Here is an 18,064-nt window from a genome sequence, read left to right on the forward strand (position 1 = left end):
GAACTAGTAAGTATTTGGTACTGTTTGGCTACCAGCCCATTGCAATGTGCATGCACGTGGCCCCCACCCACCCCCCCCCCCCCCCCCCACACACACACACACACACACACACACACACACACACACACACACACACACACACAAAAGAAGAAACTTGTGGAACTGTGAAACGTCTTGGAGAGAAACAAATTAAATACTAAAACTGTTTGCACAGATTGCAAGTAGGAAGCAAGAAATTTTAATTGTGAAACTTGTTAGGGAGTACTGAGTAATTAGTTTGAGTTTAGTAAACTGTTACTGTAACATAATCTTGAATTACTTTCTTGTAGTCTTTTCATGTTATAACTTGACCTTGACAGTCCTTTTTTCATTAAATTTATTTTTTATCTCTTGAAAGCACATATAGAGCTCGCACAAAATAACTTGGCCTCTGTACAGAAATGCATTTTCATTCTGAGTGCAGGAAGAGTCCACCCCTCGGTTCATCTCAGTCACCTGCTACCTGCCGACCTGCACACTTCAAGCATTCTCGTCACTGTCTCTTTCCTACATAGCATGGCACTGCAGTTCCCACATGTGGCAGGTGAAGGGAAAGTTGTGTATATGCGATGTCATTAAATGTATGTGGGAAGAGGCAAACATTGTAGCAAAAATCTCATTAAAAACTTTTGAACATATAGTGTAACTGGATGGATAAAAAATGTACTCACCAAGTAGCGGCAGGAGAACACACCTATAAAGGCATGTGTTTTTTCCTGCCACCACTTGGTAAGTGGACCTTTTATCTACCGAATTACACTATACTCCCAAAAATTGTTTTCATTCGTTAAAAACTTTCCTCGAGAGGGTTGCAGGAGCTAATACCTATTCTAAACAATAAACATAGCTCTGAATACTTCTCAAGGCCTCACTACTTCAGAAAGATGCAGAAGATGGGAAAGAAAATATTACTTGCAGTTAATATTGCCAAATAGGTTGTCAGGGGACTGACACACAATTTCCAAGTGACACATGTTCTATTTATTTATTTACATGTCAAGTTCCGTAGGACCAAATTGAGGAGCAAATCTCCAAGGTCATGGAACGTGTCAGTACATGAAATTACAACATAAAAGTAATAACAGATAAAAATAAATGTTCATGAACCTGAAAAAGGTCAGTCCATAAGATTAAGTAAACGCTATCAGCAATACAATAAAAATCAGCTTAATTTTTCAAGGAACTCCTCGACAGAATAGAAGGAGTGACCCATGAGGAAACTCTTCAGTTTCGATTTGAAAGCGCGTGGATTACTGCTAAGATTTTTTAATTCGAGTGGCAGCTTATTGAAAATGGATGCAGTAGTATACAGCACACCTTTTTGCACAAGAGTTAAGGAAGTCCGATCCAAATGCAGGTTTGATTTCTGCCGAATATTAACCGAATGAAGGTTGCTTATTCTTGGGAATAAGCTGATATTGTTAACAAGAAACGACAGTAAGGAATATACATATTGAGAGGCCAATGTCAAAGTACCCAGACTCGTGAACAGATGCCGACAAGAGGTTCTTGAACTCGCACCACTTATTGCCCAAACCGCCCGTTTCTGAGCCAAAAATATCTTTGTAGAATGGGAAGAGTTACCCCAAAATATAATACCATATGACATAAGCAAATGAAAATAGGCATGGTAGACTAATTTTCGTGTCAAAGTATCACTCACTTTTGATACCGTTCAAATAGTAAAAATGGCAGTATTAAGTCTTTGAACAAGATCCTGAACGTGGGCTTTCCACGACAGCTTACTATCTATCTGAACACCTAGCAATTTGAACTGTTCAGTTTCACTAATCATATGCCCATTCCGTGAAATTAGAACGTCAGATTTTGTTGAATTGTGTGTTAGAAAGTGTAAAAACTGAGTCTTGCTGTGATTTAATGTCGGTTTATTTTCTACAAGTCATGAACTGAGGTCATGTACTGCACTATTTGAAACCGAGCCAGTGTTGCACACAACATCCTTTACTACCAAGCTAGTGTCATCAGCAAACAGAAATATTTTGGAGTTACCCGTAATACTAGAGGGCATATCATTTCTATAAATAAGGAACATGAGCGGCCCCAACACTGATCCCTGGGGCACCCCCCACTTCACAGTACCCCACTCAGATCCCACATCACAGCTGTTATCAACATTGTGAATAATGAGCTTTTGCTGCCTGTTCCTAAAGTAAGAGGTAAACCAATTGTAAGCTACTACCCATATTCTGTACTGGTCCAACTTCTGGAGCAATATTTTGTGATCAACACAATCAAATGCCTTAGTTAAATCAAAAAATACGCCAAGCGTTCGAAACTTTTTGTTTAGCCCATCCAGTACCTCACAGAGGAAAGAGAATATAGCATTTTCAGTTGTTAAACAACTTCTAAAGCCGAACTGTACATTTGATAGCAAATAGTATTATATAAAATGATCAATTATCCTTACATACACAGCCTTTTCAACAACTTTTGCAAACACTGATGGCATAGAAATAGGTCTAAAATTATCTACATGATCCCTTTCTCCCTTTTTATAAAGCGGCTTCACTACTGAGTACTTTAATCGCTCAGGAAACTGACCATTCCTAAAGGAAAAATTACAAATATGGCTAAATACAGGGCTAACATGTGCAGCACAGTACTTTAATATTCTGCTAGACACTCTATCATAACTATGAGAGTAGAGTCCTTAGTCTTCAGTGATTTAATTATTGACTCAATCTCCCTCTTGTCTGTATCACAGAGGAGTATTTCAGACATCAATCTCGGAAAGGCATTTTCCAAGAAAGTTTTATGATTTCCTGTAGAAACTAAATTTTTATTTAATTCTTCAGCAATGCTCAGAAAATGATTGTTAAATACTGTACATATATTTGATTCATCAGTAACAGAAATATTTTAACTGCGAACTGATTTTATATCGTCAGCCTTATGCTGCTGACCATATGGTTTTAATTTTATCCTGTGAATTAGCTATTCTATTTGCATACCACATACTCTTTGCCTTCCTAATAACATTTTTAAGCACCTTACAATACTGTTTGTAATGGGCTACTGTAGCTTGATTGTGACTACTTCTAACATTTTGATATAATTTCCGCTTTGTTGTACATGATATCCTTATCCCACTAGTCAGCTACCTGGGCTGCCCATTACTGCTAGTACCCCATTTAGAATGTTCTAATGGAAAGCAGCTCTCAAAGAGCATGAGAAATGTGTTATGGAAAGCATTGTATTTATCATCTATGTTATCGGCACTATAAACATCCTACCACTCTTGTTCCTTGACAAGTTTTAAAAAAACTCTCTGTTGCTGTTGGATTAACTTTCCTACATAGTTTGTAATTATATGTAACATTGGTTTGAGTACAAAATCCTTATAGTGTTAAAATTTGTGCATCATGGTTTGAAAGGCCATTCACGCTTTTACTAACAGAATGCCCATCTAGTAATGAAGAATGAATAAAAATATTGTCTTATGACTGTGCTACTGTTCCCCTGCACCCTAGTTGGAAAAAACACAGTTTGCATCAGATCATATGCATTTAGGAGATCTACCAACATCCTTTTTCTTGCACAATCATATACAAAATTAATATTGAAGTCATCACATATAACTACTTTCTGGTACTTCCTACATAGTGACTCAAGAACCCTCTCTAGTTTGATCAGAAATGCTCTGAAGTCCGAGTTAGGGGACCTATAATATACCAATAATTTCAGAGTCAACATCTATTAGCAGTTCACTAACTTTATCTCTAATACCTCTTATATTTTGATGAAATATGCAAATTCCTTCTCTACTTGGAAACATTACATCCTCTGAAGGTGAACCCTTAGTTAGAGGGACTTCCTTTAAGCAGGTATGTCTATCAGCTGACTTCAGTCTAAAAAAGGTGCAGCTCTAACACCAACTACTACAGGAATTTTTCCATGAGTGACACCGCCGCCACCACCACCATCACCACCACCACCACTACCACTACCACTACCCACTACACTGTCACCTATAAGTTTAGCCAGCATCCCCTTCCCCTACCTATTGAGGTGCAGGCCATGCCTAGTAAAACCCGATCTACTGATAGACCCAACTGGCACCACAGAAATGTGATCCATGCCCTCTGCCATCAGTGCCCTTCCCAGCCCCACGTTAACATGACTAACAGCCGCATTAAGGTGAGGCTAATCATGACACTGAAACAGTTGCATGAAATGCACATTAGTGCCACTAGTTTGAATAGCTATCTGAACCAAGTCACTACCAACATCATATTCCCCGTCCCTATCGAGACTGTTCCCTGCTCCACCCACTATCACTACCTGATCCTCCTTCGTAAAATTCTTACATAACTCCCCTATGCTTTCAGTCACCTGAGCCAACCCTGCACTAGGCTTCACAATGCTGGTGACCTGGTACTCACCCCCCCAACACTTCCTGCAACTGCTGGCCCACACCTCTACCGTGCGGACTACCAAGCAGTAGAACCTTCTTTCTGCTAGACTGTGCAACTAACCTAGGCCTCTTAATTGCTGAGGACTGCTGTAAGTTCCCTACATCTACAGCTACACAAGGCTCCTCTCCACTCAACTCTGACAGCTGGTCATATCTATTGCATGTATGCAAAATAAAACTGAATACCTCCTCTTCCTAGCTGCCTTCTTGCCAACTGCCAGTTCCCATTCCCCACCACTCTTCACCCTCCTCAACCTATCTAGTTCCTCCTTTGCGCGTAGTAACTGCACATGAAGGGCACAGATCTTACGCTCCTGCTCCTCTACCATCTTGTTTCTACTACAGAGTCTGCATTCCCAGGAGTGAATCTCACTAAAATGACCACTGGCGTCCCCACTGCATTCCCCCCAATGAAAATACTTTGAACAAATCCCACGTCGTAATCCACTACTCACAAACCTATGACAGAGCCCACGCTTCTCACTCATGGTAAAATTTTACAGTTGCTGGGAAAAAAAAAAAAAAACTATATATCTACGTTACCAAAGTTCAGTTACACCAGTAGGACTATTTAAGAACTAACAATGGTCTCGAAATTCTCTGCCTACTAAGAAAGCAACTATGTGTATTAATACTACTACAACACAGCCAAAACCAATACCAACAAAACTTCACAAAATTATTAGCCAAAACCAAAGAGTTCAAACGGCCACTGTAACACTAAGCGAAGTTAAAACACTGAATGAAAATTTTACTGAAATATTTCACTAGAAACAATAACAAACGTCAATTGAAAACTAAAGCACGAAATTTACTAAACGACTTCAATGCACTGAAAACTCTAAAAAGCACAGTGAGCGAACGATTACAAAAGTTTATTAAGTCGTTATTTCACCACAAACGGCACGCAACACCGCTAAAATCTATTAAATTTAATAACTGTATTACAAAGCACAAATAAGTACTTAGCTTTATAACTGCTACAGCTGCAGTGCACGCCACAAAATGTAAACACACTATTTTATGTCAACAGTGTCGTAACAAGCAACATTATCTCCTGTGGTATTATATCCTGCTTTGCTTTGAATTGATCATTTATTTATGTGACTACTACGTGTTTAGAACTTTAGTGAAAAATCATTGACATTGAACATTCATATTTCTCGAATTGTTGATAGTACTGACATAACCTGTTGATACAATAAAAGTAGATTCACTAGCTGTAGTTTATACATTATGTGAGATATAAGTTGTGTGCGTACTTAAGCTTTTGAACCACAGTACCTATCCAGGCCAGAGCGGCCACCGCTCCTGTTGACCCTCCCCTTCCTCTACCGTACTATCTGTGCAGACATGGGCCAACTTATTTTGTGCGCTCTCCACTTATCTCCTACATAAGCTCAGCATTGTAGTATCAGTATTATATTCCCAAGATACAAACAAATCCACAGGATTTTCTGCCTTTGCATTTTCATTAGCTGGTGTCACCTTTTTACTTATAAGTCAGTATACGTAGCATGGTTTATCGTTACAGTCATTTTAGACACATTTCTATTACGCTTTTGGTTCAATGTTATAGTCAAATACTCCATTGAAATATGCTGGTTAGGCATTGGGAACCTTCTCAGATTAACAAAACTATTTGAAATAGTCATTTCTTGACTAAGTATATATTTTAACTGGACAGTATTCAAGAATTTTCCAAATATTGTAGTACGTGGTATGCAAGCTGATATCTACCCCTGATATACAACTCACAAGGGAGTGGTCCAATTCAACATGCCCAAGCCCACCCTGTAATTTTTTATGCAGGAATGCAACGAAAGAAATACAGTGTCAACATTTTAGCTACTAAGATGCACTGTAAGTATTTTTTTTTTAATTTGTTAAAGTTACTAGTTTTTTTAAGAACAGCTCATGACTGAGGTTTGTACAGCCCTTCCTGCCTAGTGCGAGTTTGGCCATGACAATAGAGCAAAGCACTGCCACGTGGTTCTAATATTCCAAGTGGCACAAGCAAATTTCAAACACAAAAAGTTTTGAGTAAGAGGCAGTTCATATAGACAACATAACTCTAGCATATGTAATTCTTACAAAAAATGACTATCAGATGAAAGTAAATCAAGGCAGTATTTAATGTTACATAACTTTATAACAATTCCTGTAACACAGTTCTTATGATAATTTCGAGTGATGTGTATTTTAGTGGCAATGAAACTGTTCCTCGTTTATTACCCAAAGTTGTCACAATAAAGTGATGTGACACTTGACGAATGTCACGTGTACAGGTCAACATCCTCAATGTATTGGCCAAACGATGGAACTATTTTAACCACCATAGGCTGTCCGTTTTATTCGTTTAATGAAGCATGTATATAAATTACATACTACCAGTTTTGGCCTTAGGTCATTATCAGATACATGTTATTAGTGATGTTTGTGCCACATTTAAAAATGTTTGTTTCGTGTCAGTCGTCACATAACACGAAACAAACATTTTTAATGTGACACACACACACACACACACACACACACACACACACACACACACTACCAGTATCATACACTTGATAATGTCCTGAGGCCAAGACTGGCCAGTAATTTAATTTTTATGCATGGTTAATTAAGGTAATAAATTGACTGCTTACATTGGTTAAAATGGTTCCGTCATATTTCAAGAGTCTTTCTGTTTATTTTGATATGTTGATTATATGATTTTTGTCACTAAAAGTACTTCTTTATTTTTGGTCCCTGAAGACATGTAAAGCTGTAGAAATAGCAATACACCCATACTTATCACTGTGACAATATTTTGAAAAGGATAGATTGCGACTCACCATATAGCAAAGATGTTGAACACACACACACACACACACACACACACACACACACACACACACACACACAGAGAGAGAGAGAGAGAGAGAGAGAGAGAGAGAGAGAGAGAGAGAGAGAGAACGAGAACGTTGCCTAATTCCAATGAGGGTCTTTTTGGCCAAAAGCTTATGACTTTGTTGTTTTGCAACTTCCTATACTGTACGATTTCTTTAATCTGCTTAACCAGCTCAAAGAAGACTTGAGATCACCAATATTCATCTCACTTGCAATTCGGAGAGCCCAGTCTTGTAGATCTCAGTTGGTAACGGTGCATTCCTATCAAGAGAAGCTGTACATGGTTTATGTGGAGAAAACTCCTTTAAAGAACTGTTGTTCATGTTATTTATTCAAGTTTAGGTGTTATGTTGGTTATTAATGGGAGGTTAATGGGACTTTGTGGTCACCTTGTACAATACGTCTTTCAGATGATTTTTCTTTCAGTTTCACATGTTTCATTTTGGTGCTTATTTATTATTTCATGTAAGTCTTTCTTGCATTTATACAGATAATAGGTTTTATTTAGCAAAACTGGGTTTGTACACTGCTGAGCATTATCTTCATTCTTAACACTTACACTACCACAAAAGCAGCTGGTAATTATCATCAGTATTAAATGAATTGCAAATTTGAGTGAAGAGTAACTTTGGACAATTGTTCCAAAGAAACTATCAACAAAACTAAGCTTCACTTAACAAATTATGATCACTCCATGTCATGTTATCTGTTTACTGATGCACCCTCAACTGAGGATACTTGCCTGCCATGTTGCTCAAGCACAGTCCACTACAGCTCTAGTAGTGGTTTACAATTCCAGCCACATGGCAATAAAATATTTCAGGGCATGTTTTGACATGACAGATCGGCCCATTCCCATGTCAGATGGATTGCCATTTCTTATCTAAACTTCTATCTATTATTGTTGCAATAATTTATGGAAACCTTTATGCTATAAAATATTTTTCATTTAGGAGCACATACATTTATGTATTTTTCATTGTTGATGCGGGATCTTCTGTTTCTACATTTAACTGTTATTTGTCCTCGAAATTGAAAATCGTGCAGGACCAACATGGATGTGTATATCTGATGATTATAATGTATATCTAAAAACAAAGATGATGTAACTTATCAAACGAAAGCGTTGGTATGTTGATAGACACACAAACAAAATTCAAGCTTTCGCAACCAATAGTTGCTTCATCAGGAAAGAGGGAAGGAGAGGGAAAGACGAAAGGATGTGGGTTTTAAGTGAGAGGGTAAGGAGTCATTCCAATCCCGGGAGCGGAAAGACTTACCGTAGGGGGGAAAAACGGACGTGCCCAAATTCTTTGCCTTTACATATGTCTGCTTGTGTCTGTATATGTGCAGATGGATATGTGTGTGTGCGCGAGTGTATACCTGTCTTCCCCCCCCCCAAAGGTAAGTCTTTCCACTCCCGGGATTGGAATGACTCCTTACCCTCTCCCTTAAAATCCACATCCTTTCATCTTTCCCTCTTTCCTGATGAAGCAACCGTTGGTTGCAAAAGCTTGAATTTTGTGTGTGTGTGTGTTTGTGTTTGTTTGTATGTCTATCAACATACCAACACTTTTGTTTGGTAAGTTACATCATCTTTGTTTTTAGATATATTTTTCCCACGTGGAATGTTTCCCTGATGATTGTAATGTGTGGAAAAGTCTTTGGACACCTATATCCTGCAGCGAATGCTGAACAGCTGGTTACTAATATTATCTGTCTATTGTACTGATCTTATTTTGTTAGTTAATTTATGTCCACTGGTATGTATTCATTCAAGTTTTGGCACTAATTATAACATTGTTGTGCAAACCATTTCATTGCTCAGAACTACTACTGTTTGGTGATCAAGGCACAGGCACATTTGTGTTGTATGTTGATAATGTTACATGTAGGTGGACAACTTGCTAATTTTTGACAGAAAAGAGGGAGAAAGGTTCAGTGTATTTTGTCTTTGAGTTGCATGCATTTTCAGCTAAACCATTCATTAACGACTTTCTCTTTATACAGTTTCGCAGAACAAAATTAAGACACACTTTCTCTGTATACATTATATTTATTTATGCATATCTTTGTGCTGTTCAAGATGCTTGTGACTATCTTGCTTATGATACTAAAATACAGAAGTAACTAACTGTCTTATTTTTGTTGCAGACACGATTACAAATTAGTTTTTGGTGTCGATGTTACTGTGGGGCTCTCAAAGGCTGATAGACTCGTGTATGGAGAGGGTGTAATGAATCATGCAATGGCCTTCACAGCTGTCTCAGTTGGTGTGAGTATCTGTCATACAGGGCACTGGTAAGCTCTAATCAAATGTTAAGAGTGGTATGAACAGCAATGAAGGATTATTTGGTATAAAATTGTGAAAAGGATCACATGTGTGGTTATATTTTAGATTTGGGGACAGTTTCACTACAATACCAATAGTATTCCCGAAATCTTATGTTCTGTGAATGCAGCGAATTCAGTAAGTGCTGATGCACTCTTGCTTGGTGTACAGACTTTTGTGTTGTAAAAACAGCAACATAGCCTATAAGGGAGGGATTTTTTTATGTGGGAGGCACAGCAGCTGTGGAAATGCAGGTACTGTTGACGTTGGTGGTTTCAACAGATGCCATTCCTTCCACACCAAAAAAAGCTCTCCAATACAGCCAGTCTATTTGCAGTGACAAAAATTCCCTTGCCCAGTATGCTAAGGATCTCACTAAGGCCTTCACAGACAGTCACTACCCCCAAGACCTACACTAGACCACCAATAGAATTTCTGTGCAGTATCCCCACATATCCCCAGTCCTCCTGCCACCAACAACCAGCTACAAAGGAGTGCCCACTTCATCTTCCAGTACCACCCCAGACTGGAACAGTTGATACGTATCCTTTGTCAGGACTTTGCCTTGATATGAGGGATACCCTACCCACGATTTTTCTTACCCCTGCAAAATGGTGTTCCCCATCATCCAACTGACCTACACAACATCCTATTCCATTCCTATGCCACTTCAGATCCCATCCCCTTGACACAAGGATCATATCCCTGTTAGGGAGGTGAGAGACCTGCCCTACACATCAACCCAGGATATCATATTTCACAACCATCTCAAGCATATCCCATCTTGTTATAGGCAGGGTCACCTGTGGAATCAGTCATACTGTAATCTTTGCACAATCTTTGAAAGATGGCTGTGATTATCTATCAGCTGTCCGACTCTAAAGAATGACCGTCACTAAACTGTGGCCAAGAGCAATTTTGACTACCCAGTAGCAGAATGTATCATGCTTGAATTCAACAATTGCTTCACAACTTGTGCAGTCTTGATCCTACACCTCCTGCAGTACCAAGGTCTCTGAATTGCAGCAATGGGAGATGTCCTTATAACATATTTTTCAATCCTGGAATCCTCCTGATCGTAATCTCCACTAACACTATCCTCTCCTTCTACACCCACCTGCACCCCTTTTCTCATACCTTCCATACCATCACTCCATCTGTCAAGCACACCCCCACCTACGTCCAAACCCCAGTTCACTGTTCCACCTCACCATGTGGCACACTAACTCTTTTGCTGCCTGTACCGGGGCAAGTTCACTGGAGCAACATTCCAATCCTATTATTTTGCTGTGTCTCGTTCAGTCCCCCCCCCCCCCTCTCTCTCTCTCTCTCTCTCTCTCTCTCTCTCTCTCTCTCTCTCTCTCTCTCTCTCTCTCTCTCTGTGTGTGTGTGTGTGTGTGTGTGTGTGTGTGTGTGTGTGTGTGTGTGTCTTGTCTGTCTGTCTGGGGGCCACTTGGGGCCATTAGCTCTGGTGTTCTATTGAGTAAAATCTTCAAAAAAGTAAGCATTATGTGGAGGGATGGTACAGACATTTTCTGACCCAGGCAAATATTTCAGTTATATCGGTTAGGTGTACTGTCAGAGGGAAACACAACCATCTTTTCATGTTTTATTATAATAAGAAAGTGAATTGGTAAGTTGGTTAAATATTTTGCTTTCAAATGGCCTTGTCAACTAAGGAGAACAACCAAACATATGGTTTTACTTAACATTTTAACAATATTTTAAAGAAGAAGAAGAAGAAGAAGAAAAAGAGAATGAATTATATTCAATATGTAGGAGAAGTCTGACAGACAGGTTCTAATCAGAAAATCACTTGTGCAAGAAGCTTTCTCTGAATTAAAGAGAGAGATAGATAGAGAGAGAGAGAGATAATGGACAAAACTGAAATACTGATCATGTTTCGTGGAGTACAAGTGGCAGATTGACTGTGGAAAGAGATATGAGCTTCTCAGTAAAGGCATTGGACATAACAAGGAGGTATGAGTATATAAAATACACCACAGAATTGATTCCCCTCCGTACTGTAACTTGTCAGTTTTCACTGTGGCACCATCTGTTTACTTAAGTCCAGATCCAAAGCTGCAAAGAGACCCAAAGAAATGCCCCTCAGATAAAACTACTGAAATCCTAGTGACAGATTGCTGAATAATTCACAACAAAGTGTCAGTAGTTTAAAGCACTACTAAAAGGTAATGGAGATCACAGTACTAGGTACAGAAAGTTGGTTGGCTATTTTTCAGAAGAGAAAAGTGCAATATTTTCCAGCAGACTATTCTTCCAGTCTCTTCAGGGTCAGCAGTAATTCGTGAGAGGGTGATGTAGAAATAGAAGTGGAACAGAAAATGGAGAAACTCATTCCAGAAAATGGAGAAGTTGTCCACAAAAAAATAACACTCCACAAGATTTATCATTACAGACAACTTGCTGTTGATCGCAGTTGACATACTTAAAATGTTCCCACGAGATATACTGTTAACTTGAGGAAATGTCTTTTCACTATCAAAAAACATTGTTGTTAGATGCTGCTCATGTAGGTATGCCTCCTCTACAGCGGTCTCCCATACATCTGCATATACATATATATATACTCCGTAAGCCACTGCTCCACACTTGGCGGAGGATACGTTGTACCAATATTATCAACAGTGGAAAATTCAGGATGGAATGTGACAATATTATGAAAGGATAGTTGTATTATGAAAGGATAGTTGTTGCCATATAGCAGAGATGCTGAGTCGCAGATGGGCACAACCAAAAGACTATCAGATAAGAAGCTTTCAGCCAACAAGACCTTCGTTTGAGACGGATATCTTGGACAAGGGACTTATTGGCTGAAAGCTCATTTTCTGACAGTTTTTTTGTTGTTCCTATCTACAACTCAGCATTTCTGCTATATGGTGAGTAGCAACTATGCTTTTCATAATAATATACTAATATTATCAATTTTCTTTCCTATACCATTCAGGTATTGAGTAATGTAAAATGACTAATTGCCTCTGAATGTGCTTCAGTCTCTCTCATCTTATTCTCACAATCCCTTCTCGAGATATACAATGGTGGTAGCATAATGAGTGTGCGCGGATATTTTCAAATACAGGTTTTCTTAATTTACCTAACAGTGTTTTGTGAGAACTTCTTCCAACGATTACCATTTCTGTTGCATCATCATATGGGCTATACCAGCCTGTTGCTATTCTAGCCACACATCTGTGGATTAATTCAACGACTGCTGTTGTTCCTATGTGATCCAATTACTGGACCAATAGTCTAGAACTGGTGGCACTAGTACCTTGTATGCATTTTCCTAGAGCCCCTTCCAACAAATCTAAGTCTTGTACATGTACCATGTGGTATGGTCAAGATGCTGACCACGAATCTTCTAATCCAATATTTGCCCAAGTCTTCTGCAACTCTCTATCTTCCTAATGATCATCCCATGATGAAACTTTCTGTACATGACAGTGTTGTCAACAAACAGTCTTATAATGCTGCTGATCCTCTTTGATACATCATTTGTGTGTATTGAAAACATAAGGGACTGTTATTGTTCCTTTGGGTGCACCATGTTGCTTTCATTTCTGTGGAACATTCACCATCCAGTTCTATTCTAGATTTGATTATTGAAATATTCCCTGTGATAACCACATATCTGAGAAGATAATCCATGTAATCGTACATCGGTTGATAGTTGATGATGTAGCACAGGTTCAAACACATTATGGATATCTAAGAAGACAGGGTTTACTTGTTCACCTGCATCTATTGTGTATGAATAAAGCAAGCTGTGTTTTTCTTGACTCTGTGCCGAGAGCATGTATTCCTCAAGAAACATCACAAGTGTGTGAGCTTACAATATAGTCTGTGGTCCCACAACAGACTGACATCAACAATATTGATCGGTAATTATGTGCATTCAACATTTTATCCTTTGTGTAAACAGGAATGACACAAATTAAGTTCTTTTCTAGTCACATAGGTCCATATGCTGCATGAAATATTGTTGATAAACACAATCTGTGATAACAGCTAATTTTACATTGTATTCAATATGAAATATAAGTGGAACTCTATGAGGGATTGATTCTTTGTTGGCCTTAAGTAGTCTTAAATGTTTTTCAATAACATGGCTGCTAATATTGAAATATTTAATTTGTGAGTCTCATCAGTAATCCAGCATTGATACGGTAGTTTACTCATATGTGGATACATTTTTAAATATAATATTTAATATTTCTGCTTTCTGCCAGCTGTTTCCAGTTTCATCACCAGATTGACCCATGAGAAATTGAGTGGAAGGTTTGGTTTCATTCATTGACTTCACGTATGATCCTGGCAGTGAAACTTCTTCTAGGCATCACACATATTCCTTCCTGTTGATGCACAAATTACTGTTAAGTTTTCTCTGGCACATTCTGTGCAGTAGTGTCAGTTTTCACAAAACTTTCATAATTGTGTCATTAAACTGAGACGAGTATTAGCAGTTTTATTTTATTATTATTATTATTATTATTATTATTATTTTTTGCTTTACTAGGTACAACTTTCAGCTTTAAATGCAATTTTTCTGCATTTTTGCTAAATCTGAACTAAATGTTCTCAATTTGCAACTTAGTCACTGTTCATGACACATACTTGCCTAATGTTGTCCCCCCCACCCCCCAACAGTTGTTTGTTCCTGTAATAGTATCAGGGTTCTCTATTATTCATAACATTCTTGAAAAGATTGGCTTTGTTTGTAACTAGTATATCTACAACTTTTGTTTTTCCACATATGTGATGTATGTCTAATCTTTTGTGGCAATTTTCTATATTACTTCCCAAGGCAGTTTATCCATACTGCCAGTGATGTTTTCCCATTTGATACTCAGCACATTAAAGACACCTACTCCTATTATTGTATGACTACACCCTCTCATTACTCAGGGTATTTCAAGCTGCCCACCAGGATGAATGGCCACCACCAAACTGTCGCCGAGAGCTAAGCGGACCACCGTGTGTCACAACATGCAGCTGAACTAACATTCTGGATTTCAGTTCTGCTTCGCAACCTGGCCATCTGGATCCTCCCTCAATCATCAGCTTCCCTGAACTGTGCACAGATGGGAGTTAGTCTGGCAGCACATTCTCGGCTCCTGCAATATCCTCTTGTTTGAAACATCTGTTGACATGTCAATATATCAAATATATTACTCACTGTATTCTACCCAGGAATTAACAGTGTCGTAAAGACCCTGAGCAAAGATGCATTTCATCAACTTAGGGATTTATTCCATATCAGTGCCAATATTTAATGAGCAATGTGGTATTTCATTTTTGAAGTAGCAGTGTGCTGCAACTTACTTGATATATTTTGGGATTACTACATAATTTTTTCGAATAGTAATGTGAGAAGAACTTTGGTACTGTTAGATAATAAACCTATGAGAATAACATACAGAGTTAATTATTGCTCCCCTTCAAGAATAATTTAGTACAGTATGACAAATGTGGCAACAACATGTCCAATAGATTGTCACAGATTAAGGAATGCCTATCCCAGCACAATCATTTGCGTGAACATGTGGTGGGGTGGATAACATTTAATGTCATTGCAGTGATGTCAGCTTTTGCATTTATATTACACACATAACTTGCTTTGCTAGTATCTGTAACAGAACTATATTTGTCTCAAAAGAATGACCGATCATTTACGCAACAGCTCTTGTGTGTTTTATTCACATATGTAAACTTCAACATTAGTACAATTGAAGATGGATTCAAAAGATTTTTATGTGAGCTTTCTGTAAGATTATTGGATGTTAGAGAGAGAGAGAGAGAGAGAGAGAGAGAGAGAGAGAGAGAGAGAGAGAGAGAGATAGAGGAAAACATTCCACGTGGGAAAAATATATCTAAAAACAAAGATGATGTGACTTACCAAACAAAAGCGCTGGCTGGTCGATAGACACACAAACATACACACAAAATTCAAGCTTTCGCATCCAACAGTTGCTTCATCAGGAAAGAGGGAAGGAGAGGGAAAGACGAAAGGATGTGGGTTTTAAGGGAGAGGGTAAGGAGTCATTCCAATCCCGGGAGCAGAAAGACTTACCTTAGGGGGAAAAAAGGACAGGTGTACACTTGCGTGCGCGCGCGCACACACACACACACACACACACACACACACACACACACACACACATATCCATCTGCACATACACAGACACAAGCAGACATTTGTAAAGGCAAAGAGTTTGGGGAGAGACGTCAGTCGAGGCGGAAGTAAAGAGGCAAAGATGTTGTTGAAAGACAGGTGAGGTATGAGCGGCGGCAACTTGAAATTAGCGGAGGTTGAGGCCTGGCGGATAACGAGAAGAGAGGATATACTGAAGGGCAAGTTCCCATCTCCGGAGTTCTGACAGGTTGGTGTTAGTGGGAAGTATCCAGATAACCCGTACGGTATAACACTGTGCCAAGATGTGCTGGCTGTGCACCAAGGCATGTTTAGCCACAGGGTGATCCTCATTACCAACAAACACTGTCTGCCTGTGTCCATTCATGTGAATGGACAGTTTGTTGCTGGTCATTCCCACATAGAAAGCTTCACAGTGTAGGCAGGTCAGTTGGTAAATCATGTGGGTGCTTTCACACGTGGCTCTGCCTTTGATCGTGTACACCTTCCGGGTTACAGGACTGGAGTAGGTGGTGGTGGGAGGGTGCATGGGACAGGTTTTACACCGGGGGCAGTTACAAGGGTAGGAGCCAGAGGGTAGGGAAGGTGGTTTGGGGATTTCATAGGGATGAACTAAGACGTTACGAAGGTTAGGTGGACGGCAGAAAGACAGTCTTGGTGGAGTGGGGAGGATTTCATGAAGGATGGATCTCATTTCAGGGCAGGATTTGAGGAAGTCGTATCCCTGCTGGAGAGCCACATTCAGAGTCTGATCCAGTCCTGGAAAGTATCCTGTCACAAGTGGGGCACTTTAGTGGTTCTTCTGTGGGAGGTTATGGGTTTGAGGGGATGAGGAAGTGGCTCTGGTTATTTGCTTCTGTACCAGGTCGGGAGGGTGGTTGCGGGATGCGAAAGCTGTTTTCTGGTTGTTGGTGTAATGGTTCAGGGATTCCGGACTGGAGCAGATTCGTTTGCCACGAAGACCTAGGCTGTAGGGAAGGGACCGTTTGATGTGGAATGGGTGGCAGCTGTCATACTGGAGGTACTGTTGCTTGTTGGTGGGTTTGATGTGGACGGACGTGTGAAGCTGGCCATTGGACAGATGGAGGTCAACGTCAAGGAAAGTGGCATGGGATTTGGAGTAGGACAAGGTGAATCTGATGGAACCAAAGGAGTTGAGGTTGGAGAGGAAATTCTGGAGTTCTTCTTCACTGTGAGTCCAGATCATGAAGATGTCATCAATAAATCTGTACCAAACTTTGGGTTGGCAGGCCTGGGTAACGAAGAAGGCTTCCTCTAAGTGACTCATGAATAGGTTGGCGTACGAGGGGGCCATCCTGGTACCCATGGCTATAACCAGAGCCACTTCCTCATCCCCTCAAACCCAGAACCTCCCACAGAACCACCACAAAAGTGCCCCACTTGTGACAGGATACTTTCCGGGACTGGATCAGACTCTGAATGTGGCTCTCTAGCAGGGATACGACTTCCTCAAATCCTGCCCTGAAATGAGCTCCATCCTTCATGAAATCCTCCCCACTCCACCAAGACTGTCTTTCCGCCGTCCGCCTAACCTTCGTAACCTCTTAGTTCATCACTATGAAATCCCCAAACCACCTTCCCTACCCTCTGTTTCCTAACCTTGTAACCGCCCCCGGTGTAAAACCTGTCCCATGAACCCTCCCACCACCTTCTACTCCAGTCCTGTAACCTGGAAGGTGTACACGATCAAAGGCAGAGCTACATGATATACCAACTGACCTGCCTACACTGTGAAGCTTTCTATGTGGGAATGACCAGCAACAAACTGTCCATTCGCATGAATGGACACAGGCAGACAGTGATGTTGGTAATGAGGATCACACTGTGGCTAAACATGCCTTGGTGCATGGCCAGCACATCTTGGCACAGTGTTACACCGTCCGGGTTATCTGGATATCCCACTAACACCAACCTGTCAGAACTCCGGAGATGGGAACTTGCCCGTCAGTATATCCTCTCTTCTCGTTATCCGCCAGGCCTCAACCTCCGCTAATTTCAAGTTGCCGCCGCTCATACCTCACCTGTCTTTCAACAACACCTTTGCCTCTTTACTTGCGCCTCGACTGACATCTCTGCCCAAACTCTTTGCCTTTACAAATGTCTGCTTGTGTCTGTGTATGTGCGGATGGATATGTGTGTGTTTGCGAGTGTATACCTGTCCTTTTTTCCCCCT

General features: G+C 40.0%; 1 protein-coding gene across 2 annotated transcripts in view; it reads left to right on the forward strand.

The window, feature by feature from the left end:
• Positions 1-18,064, forward strand: part of LOC124544823 (bleomycin hydrolase) — a 101,481-nt gene that overhangs the window by 80,459 nt on the left and 2,958 nt on the right. For both annotated transcript variants that reach the window (XM_047123517.1, XM_047123516.1), the window contains exon 8: positions 9,521-9,641. In XM_047123517.1, the coding sequence (XP_046979473.1) occupies positions 9,521-9,641 (121 nt within the window). The remainder of the gene's footprint in view (positions 1-9,520; positions 9,642-18,064) is intronic.

Source organism: Schistocerca americana, chromosome 8 (assembly GCF_021461395.2).
Source record: "Schistocerca americana isolate TAMUIC-IGC-003095 chromosome 8, iqSchAmer2.1, whole genome shotgun sequence".
NCBI classification, from domain to species: Eukaryota; Metazoa; Arthropoda; class Insecta; order Orthoptera; family Acrididae; genus Schistocerca; species Schistocerca americana.